General features: G+C 43.5%; 1 protein-coding gene and 1 long non-coding RNA gene across 5 annotated transcripts in view; one reads left to right on the top strand and one right to left on the bottom strand.

Annotated features, from left to right (window-relative positions):
• On the top strand, positions 1-5793 carry LOC120821434 (uncharacterized). The gene is made up of 2 exons (XR_005712541.2): positions 1-2542; positions 4497-5793. It is a non-coding gene; the product is annotated as an uncharacterized LOC120821434 (long non-coding RNA).
• Positions 5254-13510, bottom strand: part of LOC120821432 (RAC-beta serine/threonine-protein kinase) — a 23314-nt gene continuing 15057 nt past the window's right edge. For all 4 annotated transcript variants that reach the window (XM_078107241.1, XM_078107240.1, XM_040179943.2 and 1 more), the window contains 5 exons: positions 8872-9000; positions 6916-7130; positions 6723-6810; positions 6116-6218; positions 5254-6010 (listed from right to left, as the gene is read on the bottom strand). In XM_078107241.1, coding sequence (XP_077963367.1) covers positions 5931-6010; positions 6116-6218; positions 6723-6810; positions 6916-7130; positions 8872-9000 — 615 coding nt within the window. In that variant the 3' untranslated portion in view covers positions 5254-5930. The remainder of the gene's footprint in view (positions 6011-6115; positions 6219-6722; positions 6811-6915; positions 7131-8871; positions 9001-13510) is intronic.

Below are 13510 nucleotides of genomic sequence, written 5' to 3' on the forward strand. Positions count from 1 at the left end.
GAGGACCAACAAGATCCATTATAAAGTCCACTCGATAAACCTGGCCGAACATCGCCATCACGTGGCGGAGGTCCTCAAACGCCTCAGAGAACATCAACTCTTCCTCAAGGCCGAGAAATGTTCTTTCCATCAGCCAACCGTTCAATTCCTCGGCTACACAGTGTTCACAATCAGTGAACACGGCATCCAGATGGACGAGGGGAAGGTTCAAGCGGTCCAGAACTGGCCCACACCTTCCACCATCAAAGAACTTCAACGTTTCCTCGGATTTTCTAATTTCTATCGCGGTTCATCCATAACTACAGTTCCATATCCTCTCCGTTAACCAACCTCCTCCTCCGCAAGCCCAAGTCTCTAACCAGGTTTTCCAGAGCCTTAAGGACTCATTTATAAGTGCACCACCCCTACTCCACGCAGACCCCAACAAACCATTTGTTGTTGAGGTGGATGCTTCCACGTTAGCGGTAGGCGCGGCGCTATCTCAGCAGCAGGGGAAATCCAGCACTTCTCCATCCATGCACCTACTTCTCCAAGAAACTATCCCCGGCGGAGATCAACTACGACATTGGGAACTGAGAACTTCTGGCCATCAAACTCGCCTTGGAGGAATGGAGACACTGGCTGCAGGGGGCGAAAGAGAAATTCACAGTTCTCACCGATCATAAAAATCTACAATATCTCCGGAAGGCTAAACGCCTAAACCCTAGACAGGCAAAATGGGCATTGTTTTTCACCCGTTTAAATTTTTCCACCTCCTATCGTCCCGGTACAAAAAACCTCAAGGCAGATGCTCTATCCCGTCTCTACAACTCCGAAGAACAAACTGAAGAACCGGAGCCCATCTTGCCTCAGAGGATCACCCTGTGCCCCATCCAGTGGTCCATTCATCAACCGCTCTCCTACTCTGCACCTACGTCGCCAGTCACAACGCAACAATATCACTCACTCTGCACACTCTTCCGTGTCCACTGGCCATCCAGGAGCCAACCGTACCCTCTCACTGCTACAAAAACGCTTCTGGTGGCCAAACATGGCCAGGGATGTGAGGAGGTTCGTTCAAGGATGCCCCGACTGCACCATCTCCAAGAGTCCACGTCATCTCCCATCCGGCAAACTCCTTCCGTTGCCCGTTCCCCGACACCCCTGGTCACACCTCGGAGTAGACTTCGCCACAGACCTACCTCCCTCCGAAGGTAATACATGTATCTTAGTAGTAGTTGAAAGATTCTCCAAATCCTGTCGTCTAATTCCTTTGAAAGGTCTACCTACTGCCACGAGTACTGCGGAACTACTCTTCAACCACGTTTTTCGACACTGGGATTCCAGAGGACATCGTATCAGATCGGGGGCCTCAGTTCATCTCCCAGGTTTGGGGGTCCTTTTTCAGACTCCTAGGTGTGACAGTCTCTCATCTGGGTACCATCCTCAAACGAATGGGCAAACAGAGAGGAAGGAGATTGGGCGTTTTCTGAGAACCTTCTCCCATGGCCGCCAGAACTCTTGAAACAAATTTCTAGGCTGGGCCGAGTACGCACAGAACTCCCTCAGTCATCCTGCCGCTGGACTCACTCCCTTCCAGTGCGTGCTCGGTTACCAGCCTCCATTGTTCCCATGGTCTGGGGAACCCTCCGACGTTCCCTCCGACGACTATTGGTTCCGAAAGAGTGAGAGGGTCTGGGACGACGCCCATCATCTTCAAAGGGCAGTACGCAGACACAAGATCCAGGCAGACACCCGGAGAGCGGAACCACCTACCTTCCAGCCAGGACAGAAGGTATGGCTTTCTACACGGGACATCAAGCTGCGCCTGCCCTGCAAGAAGCTGAGTCCCAGATTCATGGGCCCCTTCACCATCACCCGATCAACCCAGTCACCTGTCAGCTACGGTTACCTGCACATTACAGAATGCACCCTACTTTCCATGTGTCACTTCTCAAGCCCTACCACTCACCGGTTTCTGTTCCCTCCCCAGAGCCTGTCCCGACAGAGGAACCCCCTCTCCCGTTAATCCTGGAGGACGGGTCAGTCTACACAGTCCGTGAAATCTTGGACTCCCGGCGCTGTGGTAGTCGTCTGGAGTACCTGGTGGACTGGGAGTGTTACGGACTAGAGGAACGTTCCTGACACCTAGAGGGGATATCCTAGATCCGACCCTCCTTACCACCTTTCATGAGGCTCACCCAGATCGGCCAACACCCCGAGGAAGAGGTCGAACACCGCAACGTCGGGGTCCTCGGCCCTCAGGAGCGGGCCATGGAGTCTGGTACTGTCAGAGACCAACCAGGCTCCACCACCACATAATCACATAGATCACTGTCACCAGAGTTCTAATCACCTGCACGTCATTACCTCATCAGCACAGTCAGCACAAAAGCACCATCCTCACACAGTCACTTTGTCTGGTCTCGTTTCTGAGTAAGGACTCTCGTCGATGCACTTCTCACCTACCGGAATAAGGATAGTTTGCTATCGGCCTACCTGCGTCTCCTTCTTCCTCCTGGGTCCCGTCGTCTTCTCGCCACTCACCTCTCTCCTGTCCATGGTGAGTGCTCCAGCTATCTTCCTCCTCCTCATCCATGCTCAACGACAAACGACAGTCAGTACTCCGACCCTCCTCGTCCACATTCTAACTCCTCTGAATCCCTCACCGTCCAGCTTCCTTTCACTTCCACAATCAATAACCTTCTTGTACTCAACCTCTCCCTGGTTGTGAGTCTCTGTTCCATAACAAATGTCAGACACCATAGTTTTCTCTGGCCCCCTCCCAAATTTGATCAATGACGACATGTACAGCCGCATGTCATTCCGCTGCTGGTTGTCGAGGTGGTGCCCAGTAAGTAATGTGGGCTTTGTTGATCACTGGATGTTTTGGAGAGAGCCTGGTCTGATTAGGAGGGACGGTATCCATCCCACTTTGGATGGAGCTGAACTTATTTCTAAGAATCTGACCCAGTTTCTTAGTGGACTTAATCCATGACCCAGAGTTCAGACCAGGAAGCAGAGTCGCAGTCTTACACACTTCTGTTAAATAACTTAATCAAAGTTAAAACTAAATGCAACAGTGCAACAAAATAAGAATTAAATGGGGACTTTGAATATTAGATATCTGTCATCCAACTCACTGTTTTAACCACACCCTAGACTTGGTTCTTGTTTATGGGATTGGGATTGAACATTTAACAATCTCTCCACAGAACGCTCTCCTGTCGGACCATTGCCTGATAACCTTTGAATTTCTACTAAAGTTTCAGCAGTCGATGCTTATTAGATACCACTGTAGGCTCATTTAAAGAAGCCAATCCTTCTGCTCTAAGTTCAGTGTCCTGACTCAAAATATCAGACTCCTGATATATATATATGTATATATATACTGCTAAGAACTTCAGTCCGTCCCAGATTGATCATTTTGTTGATGCTTCTACAAGCTCTTTGAGAGTGCTGCTGGACGCTATTGCTCCTTTGGAAAGAATAGCAACAAGGAAGTTTGCTCCTTGGTATAACCATCAAACCCGGAACCTAAAGCAAACTGTGCGGAAACTTGGACGGTTATGGTGTTCCACCAAATCGGAAGGATCTAGGCTAGTTTGGCAAGACAGCCTTAAAACACATAAGAAGGCTCTCCGAAACGCAGAAGAGCATCTTTTTACTCATCATTAATAGAGAAAAATCAAAACAACTGTATGTCAAAACAAGCCGTGTATTCCTTTACCTCAGTAATACAGACTTCATGAATTTCTTCAATGATAAGATTCTGACTATCAAAAAAAGACTAGACAAAATTGATGGTCTCCTGCCTTCAACAAGTGCCGACGTGTCCTCAGATGAAGGTATCTTGGATGCAGCAGTGGGCCCTTTTACCTTCTAGGATGGCTTCTCTTCCATCAACCCTGACCAACTGACTTCTATAATTTTGAAGTCTAAATCTTCTACTTCTGACTAAGCTGCTTAAGGAAGTTTTTCTCTTTAGTTAGCACGTCTTTACTAGATATTATGAATCTGTCTTTGACAGATTACCACAGTCCTTCAAGGTAGCTGTAATTAAACCTCTTCTTAAGAAACTTACTCTAGCTCCAGAGGTGTTGGCTAACTACAGACCTATCTCTAATGTTCCCCTTTTTTGTCTTGCTGGACCTCAGTGCCACATTTCACACAATAGATCATTGTATCCTGTTGCAGAGACTAGAACATTTGATTGGTATTAAAGGAACTGCACTCAGCTAGTTTAAATCCTATTGTGGTGGCGGGCGTAGTTTGGCTCAGCTGCAGAGGGGACGGAGAAGGGAGTGGCTCGGGGAACGGTGCCTGGAGGAGGCATAATTGGCCTCAGGTGGGATTAATCAGTGCGTGTGTTTTGTCCTTAAGAAGGAGAGATCCGGCAAAAGCGGGAGACAGAGCCAGCTGAGGAAGCTGGAGCCGGACGGTTGTTGTGTGGAGAACATAAAGATTGTTTGTTGAAAACATCCTGATGCATCCTCGTCATTCCGGGACCCCCATAGGACCAACACGTCACAGTGGCTGGGGGGAGGAGATGACGGACGCAGGATAGGGCGGCCCCGCCGCTTGTGGCGCTCGGCCAGATGATCGGGGAGCTGGCGGCTGTCCAGAGGGAGCAGGCAGAGGCCAGCCGACAGTTCCTGGGGGCGCTCCAGGCCCAGGTGGGGAGACAGGCCCAGGCGTTGAATCAGCCAGTGGCCGTGCCGCTGACGCAGGGGGCCGCTGTGTTCGCCGGTTTCACGCTCCAACAAATGACGGCGGGGGACGACGTCCAGTCGTTCCTGGAGGCCTTTGAGGCGGAGGCGTGCGGCTGGCCGGCGGGGGAGTGGCCGGTCCGGCTTTTGCCTCTCCTGACCGGGGAGGCACAGACCGCGACCATGAGGCTACCACCGGCGGCGTGGCTACGCCAACGTTAATAAGGCCGTGGTGGATAGACTGGGGCTGTTGCCGGAAGATCACCGCCAGCGATTCCGCGAAGCCAGGCTGGGCCCGGGGAACCGGCCGTTCGCGTACGGCCAGCGGCTGAAGGACGCCGCCACCAGGTGGTTGCAGCCAGACGGTGCAGGAGGTGTGATGGCAAAGTTCAGGGAGGGGCACCTGCCCCGCACAGCAGCGTGGGTCCGGTGCCACTGCCCAACGACCCTGGAGGCGCCCATCACCCTGGCGGAGGGCTACTTGGCGGTGCATCCCAGCGGGCAGAGGGACCAGGAGAGGCCGCCAATAAACAGTAAATTTAATTTTGAAATGAGAGCAAATTAATAAACAAGTGATTTGTTTTTATTGCAAACAGTTCACAAAAACAATTCCTGCTTTTCTCAAAAGCTTATATCCGCAGGGACACTGATCATCAAATGTTATCAATGTATTCCTTGGTCCTGATGCATATCAAACAATGTATTAAGTCACAAAAGCTCATGGCAGGGACCTTTGGACAAAACTGATATTTTGGACTCTATGATGCCCCTTTTTCCACACACATAGCCAATATACTGCACAGCTGCTTTCTCCCTCAGTCACAAACCGATCTTCAGTGGTGGTAACAGCTAGTTCTGAAGAAAAGCACTTGGAAACATCATAGAGGAACTGTATGGATTCCATAAAGAACATAAAAAGTGTGTTAAAATGGTTGGTGGATTATAGTCTGAAAAAGCAGCCGTAGCTGTTTATAGGCAATTCGAAGGTGCTACTGGCCAATGTTGTTGAGTTGTGCTTATTACTATGTGAGGTACTGAAGTCCGGTTTGATACAGTACAGCCAATGTGGCCAGGCTTTGTCCGTAGTCTGGTTCTATTGAACAATATGGCTACGAGTAGAGGCACTTAGATCCTGATGGACAAAGACCTCATTGAAGAGAGGTTCTGTTCTGTTCAGTTTATACCTGCAAGGTTGTGTTCATGCCTCCTGTATGTTTATGTGTGAGTGTGGCAGAGATGCAATCACTCTCTTATGCTAGCAGAATAGGAGAACTGCGGGAAATGTGCCTGTTGGCTGGGATCCTCACAGTCGAGGCAGTTATCTGTTAGAAGAAGACAGCAGAATTTATTGGTCACATTTCAGTCCAGAATCCCAAATGGTATGGACACAGGTGGACCAGGTATAGTCACTGTCCAGTCAGACTTACACTTGTCTGGAGGAGTGAGCGTGATGGTCTGTGCTGTGAACTCGTCATCAAAGTACCGGGTATCTGTCTCTGAAGTCACTTGCGGTCTGAAGAGTGGAGCGAGCTGATGACGAAATGGCAGATAAAATAAGTGAAACACTCCTAGATTAGGAAAATACTGGATTTATATAATGACTACATGTGTTCCCTGTTAACATATTATACCACAGCAAAACTCAATAGGTTTTCTCTGGTCTTACAACAGGCTCTATTAGTTTCTTTCCAAAATAGTTTTTGTTCTTCTGTTGAATCATGCTTCTGGAATTCAGGATATTCGTTTATGGTCATGCAAGTATAAAATTAAGCAAGCTTTATCAGTGTCAATGTTTTCATAAAGTAGGACATTTTCTTAACTTCAGTTGACACGAATGGAACAAAAAACACTTGTTCAATAGTGATAAAGACTGCATCGTTTATAACCCTGAGAGCTTCTTTCACTGTAAGCATTTTTTATACAAACTACAGAGAGCAATACTTTAGTGATTACAGTGCTTGATATCACAGATATGAAGGCTTGTGATTAAAAGAAAACCATAGTTTTAGTTATTTTGTTGTCTCAATGTCTTACCTTCCTCTGTACCACATCCTGCCAGTTGATGGCGATGAAAAATTTGTGACTCATTACTTCTTTGGCATCATACGGACCTCCACCTAACCTGTCAGTCCAAACGTGATAATGTAAGAACAGAGAAGGCATTGCTAACACACACACACACACACACACACACAGACACACACACAGTATCAGTCCGGTCCAGTACCTCTGTTTGGGGTCCTTCTTGAGCAGGCCAGCAAGCAGGGACTTGGCCTCGGGCGACAGGTTCCTGGGGAACCGGATCTCCTCCATGAGTATGAGCTCAAATAAGCGCTCATGGTCCTGGTTGTAGAAAGGCAGACGGCCGCACATCATCTCGTACATGACTACACCCAGACCCCACCAGTCTACTGCCCGGCCATAGTCATTATCCTCTAGAACCTGAGACACAGACATCGGTCTGATCACAATTCACAACAATGGCAGTAACAAGTGATTTGGAATTTGCAGACTTGAATATTTCTATATATACATATATACATACTGTATATACACATATATATACATATACACATACACACATATATATATATATGTATATATATACACACACACATATATGTGTATATATATGTATATACACATATATGGGTATATATACACACACAGATATATGTGTGTATATATATATATATATATATACACATATATGGGTATATATACACACACACATATATGTGTGTGTATATATACCCATATATATATATATACATATATATACACACATATATATATATATATATATATATACACATATATATATATATATACATATATGTACACATATATATACACATATATACACATATATGTACACATATATATATACACATATATGTACACATATATATATATATATACACACACACACACACCTTTTTTATTTTAAATGAAAACGAAACAAGCTTGATAGTAAAACAGTCAAGAACTGTATTAAAATGTATTAGCAAGACCAGCTGACGTCATCAAGTCAGCTGCTGTTTCAATTGCAGAAATTTCAGCTGCTGTTTTAATTGCGGAAATGACTGTTATACGTTCCCCCGTACCCATGAGTCAGGTCTCCCGAGTCCGTCTCCAGAGTTTATTCTCCCGAGAACGTAAGTCAGACGTCTTAGGTATTGAGAAATTATGTCTATGCAGCGGATAGGGTTACAGATGCGCTTCTTAGCGCCGTCTACCGTCGGGAAGTTTGAAAAGGAACGCGTCTCGGACCAAAATCAGATTTACTTTTTGCGTGACAAATTCGATGTGCTGTGTGTGCTTCAAGTGAGTGTGAAAACATGCAAAAGCATGTGTCGCATGGCAAAACCGTGAGAGTTGGCAGCTCTCCAAAATGTTTTGTTATTCTCAGAAATAAGTGACATACAAAAACCTTCTTGAGTGTTAAGAATTATTATCAATTCCCACATAATGTCTGAGAACAGGAGGGGTCTCCTCACTCAGTAAAGCCTAGTTTATGCTTCTGCATTTTCAGAGCGACGCAAGCGACATTTCCGTTTTCATAGCCCAATACCGCCATTATTAAAACGAAGAATGTTTACGAGAGAACGGTCAGATTGAAGAACCTTTGTCTGAAAAAATGCGCAAATATGACCACTTCTACAACCCGTCATTGGCGGACTATAAGGACACGCGGATGGCCTCTGATTCATGGAGAGAGATCTCCGCAAACGTCGACCCGCCGGTCGAGGGGGGAACAAAGTTGCTGAGGAAAATACAGGACAAATGTGTCCGCGATGAAAAGTAGGAGTGGCGATGCGAGGGGCAATAAAGTCTATGATAAATGAACAAACCAACGACTTCCACACACAAAGACGTAACTCTCTAGGTCGTCTTCAACAAAAAACATTATTCCACCCATTGTTCTGGCGGTGAATTGCTCTGCAACACACGCAAGCCTTTTTGAACCATGAATTGAAACGAGTGCGTCGACACTGCGGTGCGTAAAGACGTAGAAGCATGCGCCAGCCTTTAGGAGTGACCAGCAAACACGTATACACACAGTGGCCAAAGCCAGAATTATGTTTTAACTCCCATAATATAATAGAGGTGATAAGAGTGACCAAAAGCTTTTTTTGTAGCAAGTTGTGAACATGTTACTTCTGTAGTCACAGTACCTTACCTCTGGTGCCAGATATTCAGGAGTACCACAGAAGGTTTTCATGGTTGCGTCTGGAGTAATGCCCTCCTTACAAAGGCCAAAATCTGTGATTTTGATGTGGCCGTCTTTATCCAGCATCAGATTCTCCAGCTGAGGGAGTGAAATGACAAACAGATCATTTTAAACTATAATTGGATCACTAGTAGTCAAGAATTCATTGCCATGATGGTGAGATTGAGCCAGTAATATTAATTTGTAAATTTATAGCGGTGACCACATCATTGGTGGTTACCGAGCCCTGCCACAGCAACAAGCAGCTCAGCTTTGCAATGTTTCCTGAAAGATTTTTAGGCAAACATTGTCTGCTGGAGAGAAGAGAGCGGAGCAGTTTAGAGCAGGTGCTCAATGAAACCTGTTTTTTACTTGACAAAAAAAGTCAATCTCAAATCTTAATTTAACTCAAATAAATGGAAGCTTAGTTCGAGTTAAGATTAAGAATTAGAATTGTTGATCATGGGTCCACTGCAGCCCGCCAGATGACTATGCTAAGTGTAAAAATTACAGAAAGACATTAATTGCATTTTTTCATCCCCCCCGTAAATGGTCTTGCCTGCGTGCGCATCAAAGTGGACAGTATGTGTACCTAAAATGAGTTTGACACCTCTGCTATATTGTTAATAATTGTATTCTTGAGAGCACTTAATGATTTATGTTCAGCAAAAGAATGACAATTAGTTAGGGAGAAATATTTTTCATTATTCACACCACACGATCCATCAAAATAAAAAGTGCAACAATAAAGTGTTTACAGTGCTTGAACAGAAGCCTTTTTAAGCAATAAAATGGATCAACACATGACAAAAAGTATTTTCCTAAGATCTGTGGGCAAGGTTGTACTGGCCGTGCTGTTTGGAAAAGTCTTCAGAGTAAGTCCTTTTGTTTGGCCTGTAAATAAAAAGATAAATGTTATATTTGAGCACCGTAAATAAACAATGCTATGATGTTTTGAGCATGCAGTACACCACGAGGTTAACAAGGTGCTCCCCTGCTGCTTGTTGTGACAGCCGAGTTTACATTTACCACATAAGAAGTTGACAAGTTGACACACACATACCAATCATTTCTTTCAAGATGTAAAGTTTAAGAGAGTAAGTACTGAATTGAACCAAACATCATTAACATACCTGGTCTCTGCTCAGTTTGGAGATGGAAGATTTTCTTCAGCGATGGATTCTCTTTCCCCCGCGGTCGTGTCTCTTTGTGACTCTTCTTCTGTTGCTAACTTCTGGATAAAAAGGATGGCCCTTTCCCAATATGCGTTCTCGTGGACTCGTGAAACGTCATCCGTCGTAACCCGAGTACTGTTCCAATTCTAAGGTCCGCATCTGGCCGAGAACGGTCATAATATCGTGACTCGCCCCGCCCATTTTACCGGGCATGCATCGAAGCAGGCTCGTATGGGACGCCGTTTGTAAAATGTCGCATACAAAGTTGTTAAATAATATAAATGTTAAATGTAAATGTTAAATACTATATCTAAATGTTAAATGTAAATCTAAATGTTAAATATAAAATGTAAATCTCAAATGTAAATCAAAATGTTAAATCATAATTTTAGGTAGGGGGCCACATACTGTCCACGTTGAAGTCATGCGCGGGAGGGGGAGCGGGGGTGTTCACGGGCGCGGATGGTCGCGCAACCCCCCCCTTGACACCCCTGCTCTATAACAAGAGCTAATCATCCGGACTTGCCAGCTTGTCTTGCGTGACTTACCTTAAATATTGTAATGTTCAGTCGTCAAGTCTGATATGAATAGTGAACATTTAACATTTAGATCTACATTTAACATTTAGATATAACGTTTAGATTTAACATTTAAATTTAGATTTAACATTTATATTATTTAATAACTTCGTGTTACTGCCAAACATTATCCTTGGAAAAGTTATTGCATGAATTTATACGAATTTCTCTCTAAATGTTTGAAAAAGTGACATATGAATATTGTTGTGCTTTTTTGTTCATATGATAATGCTAAATGTAGCAAAACTGCGTAGGATTTTAGAACGTGCAACATTTTACAAACGGCGCCCCATAGGCTCGTCCGTGCTTGTGAGAGCCAAATACTCCAGAATGCATTTCACCTCAGCAACAGGCAACAATGACAGAGGAAAATAGACACAACTGTAAGTCAAAGTTTATAAATACTACTATATTTGAGTGTCATTTTAGGACTTTTTCAGACGAGAAATTAGTTGTTTAAGCAACATTTTTACGGTCGTTTGTCAACATTCAGCCTTCGTAACAATTTGCTCCATGGCTGCCAGAGATGTGAGGTGTAGTTAACGGGACCGTCAGACCCCTCCAGCACCGGGCAGTCAGCCTCATCTCAGCCTGCAAAGAGCCGCTTGTTTTCAGCATGTCTTCTGTGAAATGCTCCGCTGGTTTTCACATCTCTGTAGCGGTTATACATGAGCTATAACTATTTTTGAACTAGTCTTCATAACTTTTAATGTGGTGACTGATGTTGTTCATCGGTAACGTTACGTCTGTTTGAGTTTAGATTCATAACTCCATGTGCAGTTATTTTCTATCATTGTGCATTCAAACTAACAATGTTGTAATTAAAGTACATGAGGAGACCGTCATCGAGATTCTAAGCAGCAGGACAGCAGCTTCAAAGAATCTCTGAAGCTCTGAATTGTAATAATAATAATTATAAATAAATATTTTCCACATGTAAATTATTGTATATTTCTCGGTAAGACATTAAATGTCTGGTCAGCTGCTTGCTTGCATATGCTTGAAATTGTTTCTATTTATTTCATTGTTTGAAAATGTAAATATAATTGTAGCATCATTGAGCCCTACATCATATTACATTACATTATATGTAATTTAGCTGACGGTTTTATTCAAAGCGACTTACAATAAGTGCATTTCAACCATAAGGATACAAACTGCAAAGAACAAGAAACAAGTGCAATTTCATTAAATAAGTCGATTTACAACTTGCTATAGATAAGAGCCATTATGAGTACAATGGTTCTACAAGTGATACAATTTGTTAGTCTTTTTATCATAGATACTAAATATTATGTTAATCAGCAATGATGTCATCTATCTAACTGTAGCCTCCATGATCACTGTTTATTAGATATTAAATACTATGTCAAGCACTAATGAGGTCACCTATCTTACAGAACGTAGCCTCATTGATCACTGTATCATAGATATAAAATACTATTACATTAATCACTGATGATGTAATTTCTCTTACGGTATGTACCCTCATTGATCCCTATATTATATACATAAATACTATGAGGTTAGTCAGTATTAATTTAGACACAGAAGAGGTTCAGGTACATCGCCAATTTAATTTATAGTGATGTTTGTGCAGTCAACTGTACGAGGACTACCACACTGATTATCGGCCTCTTGATGTTTGAGTAACAAGGAGACAAACGGTAAGTCTGTGTATGTGGAATGCAGCCCTATCCAGTAAAATATTGACTGTCAAATTGTTCTTACTGTATCCAACCTCCTTTTACTTTAAAAAACCATTAAAACGTTAATGCAGTGTGATGTTCCTGATTCCTGATGTAATACAAAAGCCCTGAATTAAATGTTCACCTCAGTAACGTTTTGCGTTTCTTTCAATATGAATACAAATTAGATATACACCAGTAAGTGTGATCCAGTAAGGTTTACTAACACCTAATATTGCACGGTGTACCGGTACTAGAAAAGGTACCGCTGTACCCTTACTTCATCACTACATCAAGCAAGTGCAACGCAAGACAGCAAATAAGTTAGTGAATAGTAATGTAAAATAACCTACAATTTCACTCATGTGGGGCTATATGATCATGAGGTCAGAATACACACAAAATTGTACCAAATAACCTGACGCTGCAATAGGCTACATGCTGGTGGAGCCTGAGGGTGGATCATGACCGAATTATTTTTATTTTTAGTTAAGGAAAAATAATTATTCCATAAATTAAGATAGAATATGAATGTGAGAATATCAAACTCTATATGCAAGTAAATTAAGCATTGTTTATCCAACAGACAGTCAAACAGATGCCAGGTAAAAAAGGGAACGCGTACAGAGGTTTTCTTTATTACTATCATAGATATATTCCAGATATAATATTCCAGTATCGTATTTGTGGTACCATAACTACCAGGTAAGGTATCAATGTTACTATTATCAAGCTTTTGCTTTACTTTTTGCTTTTAAAATACCTAACAGTCAAGAACCGAGTCTATTCTCGCGGGAGAGCAAGTCCGTTCTCGCAGTCATAGGTATTGAGAAAGGGCCGATGTCTATGCAGCGAATAGGGTTACAGATGACCTCCTTAGCGCCCATCTACCGTCGGGGAGTTTGAAAAGGAACAAACGTGTCTCAGCCCAAAATCAGATTTGAATGTATGGCGTGAGTTCGTGTGAAAACATGCAAGAGCTTGTGTCGCCGTACACATGAGAGTTGGCAGCTATGGATCAGTATTAGGTAATTAGTGCAGTCTGATACATGAGCATCTGTTACAGGCACCACATCCCGCACACACTAGCTAGCATAGACAAACGGTTTAAACTGCTCCCTGATATAAGCATGTGTCAGCTGGTAATTCTTCCCATGTATACATTTTT

Source organism: Gasterosteus aculeatus, chromosome 7, assembly GCF_964276395.1.
Source record: "Gasterosteus aculeatus chromosome 7, fGasAcu3.hap1.1, whole genome shotgun sequence".
Taxonomy (NCBI): Eukaryota; Metazoa; Chordata; class Actinopteri; order Perciformes; family Gasterosteidae; genus Gasterosteus; species Gasterosteus aculeatus.